This window comes from Styela clava, chromosome 5, assembly GCF_964204865.1.
Source record: "Styela clava chromosome 5, kaStyClav1.hap1.2, whole genome shotgun sequence".
Lineage (NCBI taxonomy): Eukaryota > Metazoa > Chordata > Ascidiacea > Stolidobranchia > Styelidae > Styela > Styela clava.
The window spans coordinates 14,421,474-14,434,837 of NC_135254.1; the positions used below are offsets into that span (position 1 = coordinate 14,421,474).

The window sequence follows — 13,364 nt, forward strand, 5'->3', positions numbered from 1 at the left end:
GAAATTTGAATGATACTTTTTTAGTGTCAGAATAATTTTTAGTATGGTAAGTTATAATTCAACCAACCAATCAATTTTATTAACTAATTAAAACATTTTATCTCAACTAATGTCAATATCTGAATATATTAAGTCAAGAAAAAACTTTTCGTTGAACATCCCTATCAGTACAGCAGTAGGCTATCACTGTATCGGTGACAAGTGTATCTTTCTGATTAGCCATCATTACAGAAACAAACAAAAAAAATAGATGCTCGGGGCTACATCCACGGCGCAAAAACTCACGCAACTAACTGACTGGCAGTCCTAGAAAATTTATAACCTATGTATGAAAATAGTATCTGAGCGGCTGTACAAATTTCAGCCGTTACATCATCGTTAAATTACTGCTGATTGGTCAATATTACGGTAGAAAACAAGGAAGTCGATACTCGAGGAAACAGGGGAAACACCCAGCCCAATGTTCGAAATTTGAGTGCGAAATTTGGAATGTTTGTTGTTAGCTATTTGGCGATTTTACTCGACTGTCGAATTTTGGTGGTTCTGTGTACGTTTCCCGCAATTTAAGCGTGACTCTGAGTGATATATTTGTCAAAACAACGTTTGCGTAAGTTTTTAAAAAGATGGCAGAATATCGGCCAGTGAACATTATACAAATGTTGGAGAGGCGACAGCTTGGACTGCCTTTAAAAGAGAAAGGAAGATGCGTTCGACATTCACGCAATAACTACAGATGCGACTTCGATCTTCTGAAGACTTTGTTATGTGATCGGGAATTATATCTGGAGGTAACTATTTTGCATTTCTGTATTTTGGAGTTCCTTCCTTCCCTTTTAATCTTATCTGGGGCGATGACGCTGCGATGCATGGAATACGGTACCGTACTAGATTCAGAAATTAAAAAGACATAGCCATATAAATTTTTTATGTTGGAAATAGAGAACCAATAATTGTATGATTTATTTACTGAGGTTGAACGGGACTTTCTGTAGCTGTAATTAAAACAAACACTAATTAATTATACATTTCACTTTTGTGCCCAACTGAATGATTAGGGCTATTGAGTTGTTTGATATAAAAGCTAACATTTTAATTATTTTTCAAGGTAATTGCATGTCGAAAAGTATCCAGATCAAAAGAACCATCATTTTGTCACAACCGTTTGTTTACAAATAATTATTGCTCATGGTTCAACCTGTGCACAAGTCCGACAGCTGGGCCGTTTTTGATGAAATCCAATATATTTTCTAAAGATATGCCACCGACTCAAATTTCTTCATCATCAAATGGGTAGGCTAGCTTTGACTGCTTGTAGTCTTTGTAGAATATTCATTCACTTACGTCCTGTCCTACCTTTTTGCTTCGGGTCGATCAAAATTTTGTACCCTGCTATTGACGCAAAATAACATATAATTTTGCAAATTTTTTTCTAGTTTTTTTGCCAAATTAACTCTTTGTTTTTTGAAATATATAATTTTGACATTTCTAGTTCCATTAGGTACAAAATTTGACTCCCTTAAAAATATGACTCTGACTCCGACATAAGTACCTGGGAAACGACTCTCGACCCGTTTTTAATTCCTTGGTTCAAATAACTTTTATTAATTTGATAGATATTGATCATCTGTAAACCTTTCTTATCCAGGCCAAAAATTGTTGATGCAGTCACTGTGAACCCACCTAATGGTTGCATGCCACTGCCAAATTCTCAACATCTACCATGCATACTTTTACTCGGAAAGAATGGTTGGTTATATCAGGTTAGTTTAGAATTCCTATCACATTTTGTCTTCTAATTTCCACGGCAATTTTAGAATATGCACTCGGCTCAGTTACAGCTTTTTCCAAAATCAAGTTCATGTCCCTGAAACAACTATCTGGTTAACTAATCCTGCACCGTCTTATCGACTTTTCTCCTTTCTCCCAGGATAAATATGTGGATCCTATCCTACTTTATATTTTTACTTGCATATAATTATAAAAAAAATTAAACTTCATAAAAAAAAATCCTTTTATAAGAATTGATGTTGGGCAACAAAATCATACTTTGTTATTGTTAAGATTGCGCAATGTGCAGCCAGGTTACCGACCTAAATAGGTTAACACATTGCAGCTTGAAAACCTCACGTTCAAACCACAGAATTAGATATTTTATGATTCAGACCAACGCATTTAGAAAATGCACATAAATTACATTCTTAATAATACTGAATTGGGCAATATTAAATTTCACAGAGGTTTATGATATGTCGCAAACCTTAATATAAGTGATTGAATTAATAGATAATTTGATTGTTATATTTATTTCCAGTATTGTTTGAAAGATGCTGCTCTTCTGAATAAAATCTACATTCATACCAATGTATTTTCTGATGAATTGGTTGAATCATCATGTTCTATTGAACAGACATATGAAAATCAAAATTCACCAACAGAACGGACGAGACAAATTGTTTCCTCACTGAATATTACATATAAATACATAACACTTAATGGTGCAGAGGGCAGAGTGCTCGTTCGTAGTGGCACTGTTGTTCAAAATGGCTATGCGTATTCTGCTTATCTCCTTTTGGCTCTTTTTCCTTTGAAAATCGTCAGTCATTTTGTAACGAAGGCAATAAACCCAAATCTAAAAGCCGAGCTTTGGACTGATATATTTGTCATAACTGCGATCAAAGGATCATCTGTCACTTTATACGGTTTTAAGGTGAGTTTTATTCAACATTTTGGGAATCTTTCTGAGATGAGATATAGTTAGTGAAAATATGGTGTGTAATTTCTATCCACAAAATAAATCTGAAACAATTTTGGTATTATGTGCCTTTCACATGGAAGATGTTGTCTGCACCAGAAGTAGCCTATTAGAATTTTGTTACCAACCTTTTTTGTTAAAGTCTTCTTTTCACCTATTATAAAACTATTCATGCTCCATCACCATGCATTAAAATTCCGTTTCTGTCTGGTGTTTAATCATCAGTGGATCGTTAGCTGGTGATATTAGCACAGTAGAATTCCCTCCCCGATTGAGAAACACGTTCCTAGACCCAAAATTGCAATGCCAAACGGGATTTTCGAATTGAGATTTTAGAATCGAATCGTTATATTTTGAATATTTATTCAAATCCCATTCCCCCAATATATACGAATAGTATCATAAAACTATTTACTGAACTCTATAGTGATCTGTGATGTCTAGCAAAAAAGTTAGGTCCACTACATTTACAATTTCTACAGGACATCGAAAAGTTGTATCATATAAATGCATCTCCTGTTTATATTGGGAAGAAAGTTTTTTGTCAGCGATCACCTAATCATAATGAAATGCAGATGGTCGAAATTGGTGATACTGATATTGGTATTCCTTACACAACTGAACTGATAGATCTCAACAAGTTTGAAGAATACTCAAGTATAGAATTGTTCCATACAAAGGTATTCTACACTTTTGTTTTCACCTATCTGTAGTAATGTACATCATCGAAACAAGGAAGAGGCCAGATGTTGAATTTTTTATGAAACATAAACTGTGGTATTCACACCATGGACGTAAAGCTTAGGCTTAGAGTAAAAAAAGTTGTGTGTTGTGGGTTTACTGCAAGGATTTCTGCCAACAGGCTAAAGTCATGTGTTGATTCCTGATCCAATGCAGTTTTTATATTTCTTGATGTTGTTGATGCATTTTTGATTACGGTAGTTTTATATAACTTTTGGTAGCTTTTCTGATCAACTTTTTTCATCTAATATTAAAAACTGAATCATTTTAAGGCATTGAAGCATATATTTCGTGTTGGTGGAGTGCCGTATCACTACATAGTTCCAGTTGACAACAGTTGCACTTCATGGTCTCTTCGAAGTATTTTAGATAAAAAGGAAATTGCTAAGTTTCATGTGAGTAGTCTTCGAAACACTGTTCACTGGTCGGTTACGACCTTCTCCACCATTAAGTCTACTTAACAAAAAACTGACTAATCCCATACCCAACATGGACTGGTAGCCGGACGATAAATTGGAGCTTGCCATATGATAGGCTGTTTTGTCAGCTTCCATATTCCCGGGGATAATTATGATAACTTATCCTCATGCTTGTTGGTTTTGTGAAATAAAGGATAGAAAACTAGAAATTTGAGTGCCAAGATTCTAAGGCTTTCAATTTCAAATTTCCTCCATATCATTCTTCTATCGTAGCCAATACTATTTGATTTTTGTGGTGGAAATTTAATTGTTGTTATTTCAACTTTTCTAATCTATGTTACTTTCAAACATTCAACATATAGGTGGATGAAAAATGGGATAAAAGCCATGTTGCTGGAGTTGATTTCCATTCAGATGAGAGTGGACGATTACTGTTGGTTAATAATAATACAGTAACTGTTTATAAAATTGAGGAAGAAAGGCATGCTAAGCAACGGATGGCTATTTGTAAGTTCTGTTGTCATTTCCTGGGGTACTTGTATCATATGTGTGGACTTGTATTGGTGTCTGTGTGTGATTACCTTTATCTAGCGAATTTTAGATAATGTGTCAATTGAGCCTATTTAGGCAGTGGTGGGATGAGTGGCTACGTCATATGATCTCCAGTGAGCGATACCAGCTTTAATTCTGTGTGACCTCCCCTTTCCATTAAAATTGTGTTTCATTTTTCTTAGTTATGTTTGCTATTTTTTGATGTCTGGAAAAAATAAACCCCAAATTGGACTGCCTGTACTTATAATAAAATTTTCCTCTTGCTTTTCCCTTCAAACTTGATGTACTATGTTTCCCTACTGAAGTGATATAATTACTGATTTTGAAGGTTCGCCAGACAGAACAGTATACTCGCATCGACAACAACAGAAATGCAGTCCAACTCAGTTACTCAACACAAGCTCAATATCTGAACCGGATTTTCAATTACGAGTTATTGGATCTCCTTGTAAACACACAGTAGCGAATGTCAAAAGACAGAAACTTTCAAAACACAAAACAACAAAATGTTATGAAATAGACGTATCTCATAAAAAGTCCGCAGATATACCCGAAGAAACAGAAAAGTGGATATATCCATCACAAACACCGAATTTAGGTAAATACGTACATTACACATTATGCGCTGTATTTGGGTAGTCTCTATCTATAACTATTTCCTGTTCTAGGAATATGAAATTTTTAAAATTGAAATGCTTTGATTTGTTGTTTATTCCGGAAAGTTTCCGGTTCTTGCAACTATATCAGCTCCTAGCCAAAGATGGCCACTTGTCCAGTGCAAAAAGCATAGAAATACACTTGGATGCTCCCTCCCGTAGTATGTGAACCAAGATGGCGGACACCGGAACATAGTATGTGTACAAACTTAGGGTTAGGCTACATTTGACATGAGGAATAAACTATTTATTCCTCATGATTCAGGTCTACATTTGACAATAAACCAAATTCAAATGAATAAATCTAATTTTCTTTTTTATATGTGACAGAAAATGGTCAGTCTTCTTATGGTCGGACACTCCGACAAACCAGACGCTTTGTTGGTTACAATCAAACTGAATCTGTGATTGGCATACAGTGCGTCTCATATGAAGATGAGTTGGATGTTCTAGCTGTACTTCATTTCAGAGGAATCACAAGCAGTGAATATTACAGTTTTGGAAACAAACACTATGGTGCGTATGTGATTAAATATGAAGTATACACTGTGAATAAATCCATCCATTCACTGTGGAGTTTCCATGTGAGCTAGCTAGCTCCAAGCAAAGTCACATTTGCTGGTACTCTGAAGTATGTGTACCAGATTAGGGTTAGGTTATAATTTCATTACAATTTTCCTTATTTTAGTTCTATTACGAGTTTGGAGACTAGCCAAGCGACCCGTATTATTTGTACCTAAAATTACCTGTCTACCATCTTGGTACGCATACTTGGCCCATTTGTTCACTCAATGGTAAAGTAAACTCACTTCAAAGTATGTCACTAGTGATCAATGAAATTTCATGAAAAGCTATCAAGAATTATACTGGTAAAGATTTCAACATAACTAGAGTTTTCAATGAAAAAAGTTACTCTGGCAGTATATTAATGACAACTCATATGTTAGGCTGGGGAGAGAGAGCTATATTGTTTTAGTGAAGCTGGAGACAAGTTACCTGAAATGTTAGTAGTTCAGCTTCTAACCTTCTAATTATTTTTTCGCATTCAGATTTTTCTATTAGTCCATACACTTAGTGAAATCCATCGGCATATAATGTTTATTATTCATTTAAAAATTTAGTATCTAATGTTAATTTGAAATTTTTACCTTTCATATTTATTGCGTATGGTTATAAAGCCTATGATAAGCCATTTTGATTTGAAACCAAATGTTATCAACAGTATCTGTTAAAAGCACTGGGTGTACCCTACCAGCAAAATGGGAATATATGAATTTTGTGTGTGTGGAAAACTAGCGACGCAATTCAAATATGTGTGCAATTATTATGAATATTTCGATTGCAGATCTGGTGGTCTCATTGTATGACAATGCTACTGGTGCTAGAATAAACACTGTTACTTTGGAACAAGATCTTGTGCCAAGTGATAACTGCGAAGCAAGTATTATTTTGGACGAGGATACTGTGATATACACAAGGACTGAAATGAATGACACTTCAAACTATAAAATTATGAGGTTTTGTCGGAAATATTGAATTATTTTTTATAATATTATGAATTCACTGTGATCATTTTTAATAAAACGGACGTATGAAGGCGTTGCTCCGTAATTATCTGGGCGACAATTGCTTCGTGGTATATTTGATGTTTCGGTTAGCGATTTGAATATGGACTCCAAAAGAGTTACCGTAATGGGGACTGGAAACGTTTAGGTGAATTTTAAATAAAGCGGTGTAGATTAGGACAAAAGTGACCCATTTTCTATTGGACCATGGGAGGAACGAACATAGCACGTTGATGAGAAGAATATCCTCTCTCCCCTGAGAAGATTATCCTAATAATAGTGAGTCAAGTCAACTATTCCAACAGACAATCCCACTGCAGATGACACTCATTTAAATATACATGTACATTCTCAGACTTGTGCAAACAATCATAAAATGCACATTATTTATTCAACAATTGTTCAACGCATAATTCACTTTTTGATAAATGCTGAATTGGACAAAAAATAATCAGCTGGTAATTGGAAAACGTGTCAAGTCGAAATAAAAATTCTTGAACTTGATATAAGCATACAAAAAAATAATTTTATAATCGTGACTTATAAACATGGATGATAAATGCAAATACATCTAATACGAGCCATGATAAACACAAGTACAGTGATCGATTTGCATGACAGCAAGTATAAATTAACACAAATAACTGCAATGAAGACACTGGACAGCAAGAACAATTATATGAATAACAGATTTATCATAGGATCTGCTAAAGTTCACCACACATTAATCCCAGGATGTGATGTCATCAAGCCAAATCCATATAGAGCTTGGCTGTTTATTTGAACTTGCATATGTTTCATTTCACAATAAGGTGGCTACTTATCCACAATCTTTCAGTAGCTAAGAGTTATTCAATCAACATTTGTATTATTGGGAATGATAATTTTTTCATATTGCATTCTCAAAAACCACTACAGTTGACCATACAAATATTGGACCAATTTGTATATATTCAAATGAGGCAAATCAATTTTGACCACCAATACATACACCAAAGGCAATCGGCAGTCTAATTTAAAATCATGGTTTTGATCCTTCTTTGAAGTCACTAATATCGATTATCAAATATTGTAAATCAGTATTTTTCTTTATGCAAAATTACATGGATTACCAAAACTTCTGTGTGTATGAAAAAACTATAAAGAAGTCAATTAAATCTTTTAAATATCACTGGTGTTTACAGTCTATAATATAACAATGACACTAATCGACGAGTATAATATTAAAACAATTATACTATTAAAAAACAACATTTGAAAATCATACGATATATATATAGTGCAGAATAGAATAGCTTGAATTGTGGGACACAAAAATTGCAATAACACTCAACAGAATGGAAATTAGAAATAGTATCTAATCGGTGGGCATGACAAATCATCTGAATCATCACTCGGATTTTCAAATGTTGCCGTCAGATCAACATACAGTGTATTTTTGTCTCCAATTTTAATGAGCTTTGTCATAAGGTGATCCAATCTTTTTGAATGACCAGGCATGATTGGTATATAAATCATTCTTGAGCCATGTACAACTGCTGAAATTGTGAGATTATATTTCTCATGAAAATGCTGTATGAAATCTTTTAGTTTGAAATCCTTGTTGCCACGAATCTCCCATCGATCCCAAACACTGAAGGAGAGATCTTTAGTTAATTTTGTTTTTTGAGCAGCAGCTGGTTCACTGAATAACACAAGCGGTAATGCAAGGTTTAAAAAGCAATTACGATATTTAGACAATTCTGTTTCAATATTTGAAGCACAATTTGACCAGTTCGTTCCATTTTTTTCATTATTAATGAGCTGTATTACCAATTGCAGAAACTGTATGGTCGCAAAACCTGAAACGGCAGTAGTGGTGGTAGATATAGCAGGTATGATTCGACCTGCTATTCGCTTTATTTCAAGACGATCCACATTTTCAATGCCATACATTTTAGCTCTTAGATTGGCAGCAGAAGAAATGAAATCAATATGGTGGTTCGAATCATCATCTTTTTCAAAATCTTCTGGGTATAACTTGAAAGTGAAATCACTACGTGTTTTAGCAGTAAGCATAAGCTTTTGACTTAAATCTTCGGGTGAATCTTCATCTGTCTTAGTTGGTGCTGGGGCTTTTTCATCAACTACAACTTCCTTTGTACTTGGTACCCAATCAGGCACCACTGTTTTTTCAATAGCATCGGCAATGCTCTTGGCAATCTCTTCTTGACTAATGGGACGTTGCACACGATATATAGCAGCAATTAATGATGCTGTACTAATGACGAACTGCATATGGAATGGGTCTTCGAGATTGAAGATAATCGGGGTAGGTGGACGTTTAGGTAATGACCAGAAAGGTGATCCATCCTGCAGCATAGTATCCAATGGAAAGGCTTTTAATAAATCTTTTGCTTTGTGATTAAACAACTTCTCAAACTTTCGTCTTGCATAAACGACACAATCAAACCAAGTTGTTGGTGCTTCAGATAGAAGTCTTAAGGTGACAGAGGCATCTCTTAAATTATTTCCTGACATTAAATACTTGTTGACCAATTCTATGATGTTATCTTTGTTTCCGTTTTCACGTACTTGACACCCTTCCCAAAAATTGTTGTACGTCATTGGTTTTTGTTTAAACATGACTTCAAATTTGTCTCTCGCCCATTGTATTGTATGCTGAATGTTTGAGGGGAATGATTTCAACGTACAAAAAGGAAATTCAACATCTGCTGGATCCTGCTGTGATCCATAACTTTCCGTTACAAAAGGGGTTATGATTTGCACATGACCTTTCGGTCCCATCGTCCCAGATTCCAATAAAGGACGTTGATTTGCAACACATCTTGTATCCATGTACCTTCTTGCTGCCACATTATCCAAAGCGTTGACTACGATATCCTGACTTTCAAAAAAAGCATCATTAAATACATTTTCTGAATCGGGTTGAACTTTGTATTGCAAAGGCTCAATTTTTATGTCAGGATTTATTTCCTTCACTGACAAAGAGGCTGCAGAGCTTTTGGATTGTCCTACATGGCGACTATGAAATAGAAATTGACGATTCAAGTTTGACTTTTCAATGACGTCATTGTCTGTAATCACAGCTTTCCCATTTTCAGTTGAAACTCCCAACAAAGCAAAGTTTTTTAACATTTCACAGCCAATTGCTCCACATCCAACCATAAATATGTTTAACTTCGCTAAACGTGCTTCCACTGTTTCACCCAAACATGCTTTCACATCACTTAAATCATCTGATTCCTGCATTTGTTCGGGTGTGAGATGAAGATTAAAAGCCAGCTCAGTTGCATCTAAATACAACCATTGCTTTAATGGGGTGTATTTACCAGTTAAAGCCTTCAAAACCTCTTGTGCTGCAATACCACCAATCGCAGTTGCGAGAGGCGATAATGCTCCTCTACAAGTAAAAGAAAGTAATTGAACAACTTTCTTGGCATTTTCATCATTTGGAATATCAATTTGAAACTGATTCACTGTATTGGTGAATAATGTAAACAATGCTTCAGCATCATTTTTGTTCCATAGCTTTGGTAAATTACCATTGGATTCTACAAATGAGTTAAGAGCTGAGAAAGCTGCATGGGAAATAGCAGGGTTATCCATCTTCCCAAAATCCGTCAACAATATGTCAGGCTTTAAGAGTTGTTCATCTAAAGATTGATGGGATATCGTAGATTTTTTAGTTTTTTCTTTTACCAAACCACCACCTTTGTACTGTGAATAATCACTTGTATCCCCAATTGTGAATTTATATGGTGACACGACCCGTACTTCTCGAGTTTGTCCATTTAGTTCCACCATTCCTTCAACTTCAGAAAAAGAAACACTGTCACCATCTTCCAATCCATGTAACTGATCCTCTAAGCACGTTACAGTGCCTTCACTGTTTCTAGTAATATCTCCCACAAACATTTCCTTCAAAGTTTCTCCTCTCGAATCAAGAATCTCGAAATTTTTCCCAAAGTTGCAGAACAATGATGAAAATACACCATAAACATTGCAACTTACAAATTTTAACTGACCCATCAAATTACAACTCAATTTATCGAGATACTTTTGATGAGGCAGACTACGTTGGGTTGCGATTATGCAATCAATATTTTCGAGAAATTTTGTAAACTCTTTGTGAGAATCAGCATCACCCAATGCAGCATTTTCAATATGAACATCCGAAGTTGAAACTTCGACTTGGACGTAAGGATTAAGTTCTGCAAGGCGTGGCACACAAGCTTCTGCTCTCGTTTTCTTATTTTGCAAATCCGACTGACTGACATAAAAATTGTTTCTGATATCCCGTTTTGTAACAAGTGAACTATCGGCCACATACAATTTCCCTATTCCAGTGAGAACCAAATTTTTTGCAACTTCTACGCCAAGACAATCACATCCTAATAAAAGTACATTTGCTGATGCCATTCTCTTCATTGCATTATCACCTAACATATAGCGTTGCCTGCTATATAACGAGTCATCAATTTCCATTTTGTCAGCCATAATTACCAAAAGGAGCTATTAAATACTGTAAAACAATTTTAATGAGCTTGAAGCATCTATTTTATTTCTTTAGTTAGGAAATTAGACTTGGTTCATTAAATGAATTTGGAAATCAATGATATCATGAAGAATAAATTTGAAAATCCACCCTTCAATTTTTTTTATATTATTTACGAAATGTTTTTAAGAACTAAAATTGCTTTGTTTGATCATGATATTCTATCACGAAAACTTGAATCAATAAGCTGTTAAACATCCATCCATAACATTTGAAATAAAAATTTATTCCAAGATCAGAAGATAGAATTTCTAACTAGGTATTCATATTAGTAAGAGTCAGAGAATAAAACGAGCAATAAGTTTCACAGTAAATTATGCAATGAATGGTTTTCAATGCATTTCCGTTTTCATTATTTGAGTAAACACAAATATTTAGATTTCAAATGTACAAAATATCAGTCAACAATAGTAAAAAATTATAAAAGCATTTTGGTATTTGTATCTACAGGTATATGTAATAACATATTAGGAAACCCACTTTTCAAATAGCAAAGAAATCATTCTTTCGATAAAACATATGGCGCTCCTGGTCATTTTGAATAAAAACAGTATTTCATTGTATTATGTGTTAATCTAATGCCCGATATCTGGATATAGTCAATATTTTTTATGTTTTACTTGTTTGTTGCTTATATTCCAGTATTTGTTTAATAACGATTGAAAAAATACAGAATATGTTATTTGTTTGATATTCTAAATCAGTTTATTAACATTTCAATATCGAGACTGCTACACTTGAATTTTTACCTTATTACTGTACTGTATTATGTATTGAGCCATACCAGCATACTGCCATAAAACTGATAAAGGTTAAAGACGCTCCGGATGCGCAGAAACTCAACTTAAACAGTTCTATTTTCCTTTCTTTCTTAAGTAGAAATTGTTTTAATTCAGTAATTTGTCTAATTCAGTAGTTAGACTCAGCTATATTTATGGCCTCTGCACCATGATAAAAAAAATACTAGATTACAAAGCATACGCTGAGATATTGAAAGTTACTGTACCGTACCTGTCTGCCTGTACAGTTCTGCCGTTGGCTGCGTAATTTATTTATTTGAAAGATTTGACTTTTCATTGTTTTCACACGGGGGTAAAATTCCTGTTCGATGAAAATATAGCCTACCAATCCAAGAAATCAAAGAAACAGTCGTCCAAAGTGACGTCGCCAGCAAAAGCGGAACAAGTCTATCTATCTATCAAGTCTGGTCGGGAGCATACGCTTTGGTAGGGAGTGGCCTATGGCATGGGTGGGCAATTACTTTCCAGAGTGGGCCGAATGCGGATAATAGACTTGGTTACTGGGCCGATATGATCGATGATGATATCGATATGATCAAAATCAATTAATGGGACTTCATTAAAGGGGTTGGCAAATTACGGCAGCTGCACAGAGAAAGTTGATAGAAAGAGATTCTCAACAGGTCGTGCGGAATACTTGCGAGATGTAATTCACCGGAATATAGTTTGCCGATTTTCACGTTTTAAATACCCACGTCATGCTGAAGAAAACAATGACCGATTTTAAATTTATTTTGCTCACCGAGTATGCGCAATCGCTCCTCCCTCCCCTATGGATTTTTTGCCCATTGTGTTATGCGTTTCGCGGCATTTAGGAAAACACGAAAAAATTTGCAGGCCCAAATGCTGATATATCGGGAGCTAGAGTTTCTGAATGACATAAATAATTTGGATCGATGGTTTTGTACATTATATTCAGTACTGATGATCCGTGAGGACTTACGTTATTTACTTTAGCCGACGATCCGTTATTTCATCGATATTTTAAACGGAAATTTATATCCATAAAAACAATATTCATAATTTCAGCAGGCACAAGTGGTCCGGATGAAACACTCCAGTAGGCCGGTTCCGGCCCGCGGGCCGTAATTTGCTCACCTCTAGCCTATGGTGTAATATAATATCAGCAGTGCACAAAAGTCCGAAACGACGGAAAAGGTTGATACTGAAATGAGGCAAAAAATTAAATGCCTGAAAATTGAGAGAGAGAAGGGAGGTTCATGCTTCTGCCTAGTTTTATCAACTGCCATTTGTTTAAAATGAAAATCTTTTTTGAACTCATCTGTCCTTCTACTTTTTGAAGCTGAAAATGACGCTAATT

At 34.9% G+C, this 13,364-nt stretch overlaps 2 protein-coding genes across 2 annotated transcripts; one reads left to right on the forward strand and one right to left on the reverse strand.

Annotated features, from left to right (window-relative positions):
* The first annotated feature begins 210 nt into the window (after nucleotides 1–210).
* LOC120344688 (DDB1- and CUL4-associated factor 17-like) lies at nucleotides 211–6,731 on the forward strand. Its single transcript, XM_039413990.2, has 10 exons — nucleotides 211–788; nucleotides 1,106–1,290; nucleotides 1,646–1,760; nucleotides 2,312–2,707; nucleotides 3,235–3,432; nucleotides 3,766–3,888; nucleotides 4,275–4,419; nucleotides 4,793–5,062; nucleotides 5,451–5,636; nucleotides 6,466–6,731. Exons 1-10 carry the CDS (start codon nucleotides 624–626, stop codon nucleotides 6,654–6,656), a joined length of 1,974 nt encoding a protein of 657 aa, XP_039269924.2. The 5' UTR covers nucleotides 211–623; the 3' UTR covers nucleotides 6,657–6,731.
* A 298-nt stretch (nucleotides 6,732–7,029) lies between these two features.
* Nucleotides 7,030–11,235, reverse strand: LOC120344399 (ubiquitin-like modifier-activating enzyme 6). Its single transcript, XM_039413606.2, has one exon. The coding sequence runs from the start codon at nucleotides 11,183–11,185 to the stop codon at nucleotides 8,030–8,032; it is 3,156 nt and encodes a 1,051-aa protein (XP_039269540.2). The 5' UTR covers nucleotides 11,186–11,235; the 3' UTR covers nucleotides 7,030–8,029.
* Nucleotides 11,236–13,364: the final 2,129 nt, after the last annotated feature.

Coding starts and splice junctions, on each gene's coding strand:
- LOC120344688 (XM_039413990.2), top strand. CDS start 624: ATGGCAGAATATCGGCCAGTGAACATTATACAAATGTTGGAGAGGCGA. Junction 789..1,105: donor ATCGGGAATTATATCTGGAG/GTAACTATTTTG, acceptor TTATTTTTCAAG/GTAATTGCATGTCGAAAAGT. Junction 4,420..4,792: donor TAAGCAACGGATGGCTATTT/GTAAGTTCTGTT, acceptor CTGATTTTGAAG/GTTCGCCAGACAGAACAGTA.
- LOC120344399 (XM_039413606.2), bottom strand. CDS start 11,185: ATGGCTGACAAAATGGAAATTGATGACTCGTTATATAGCAGGCAACGC.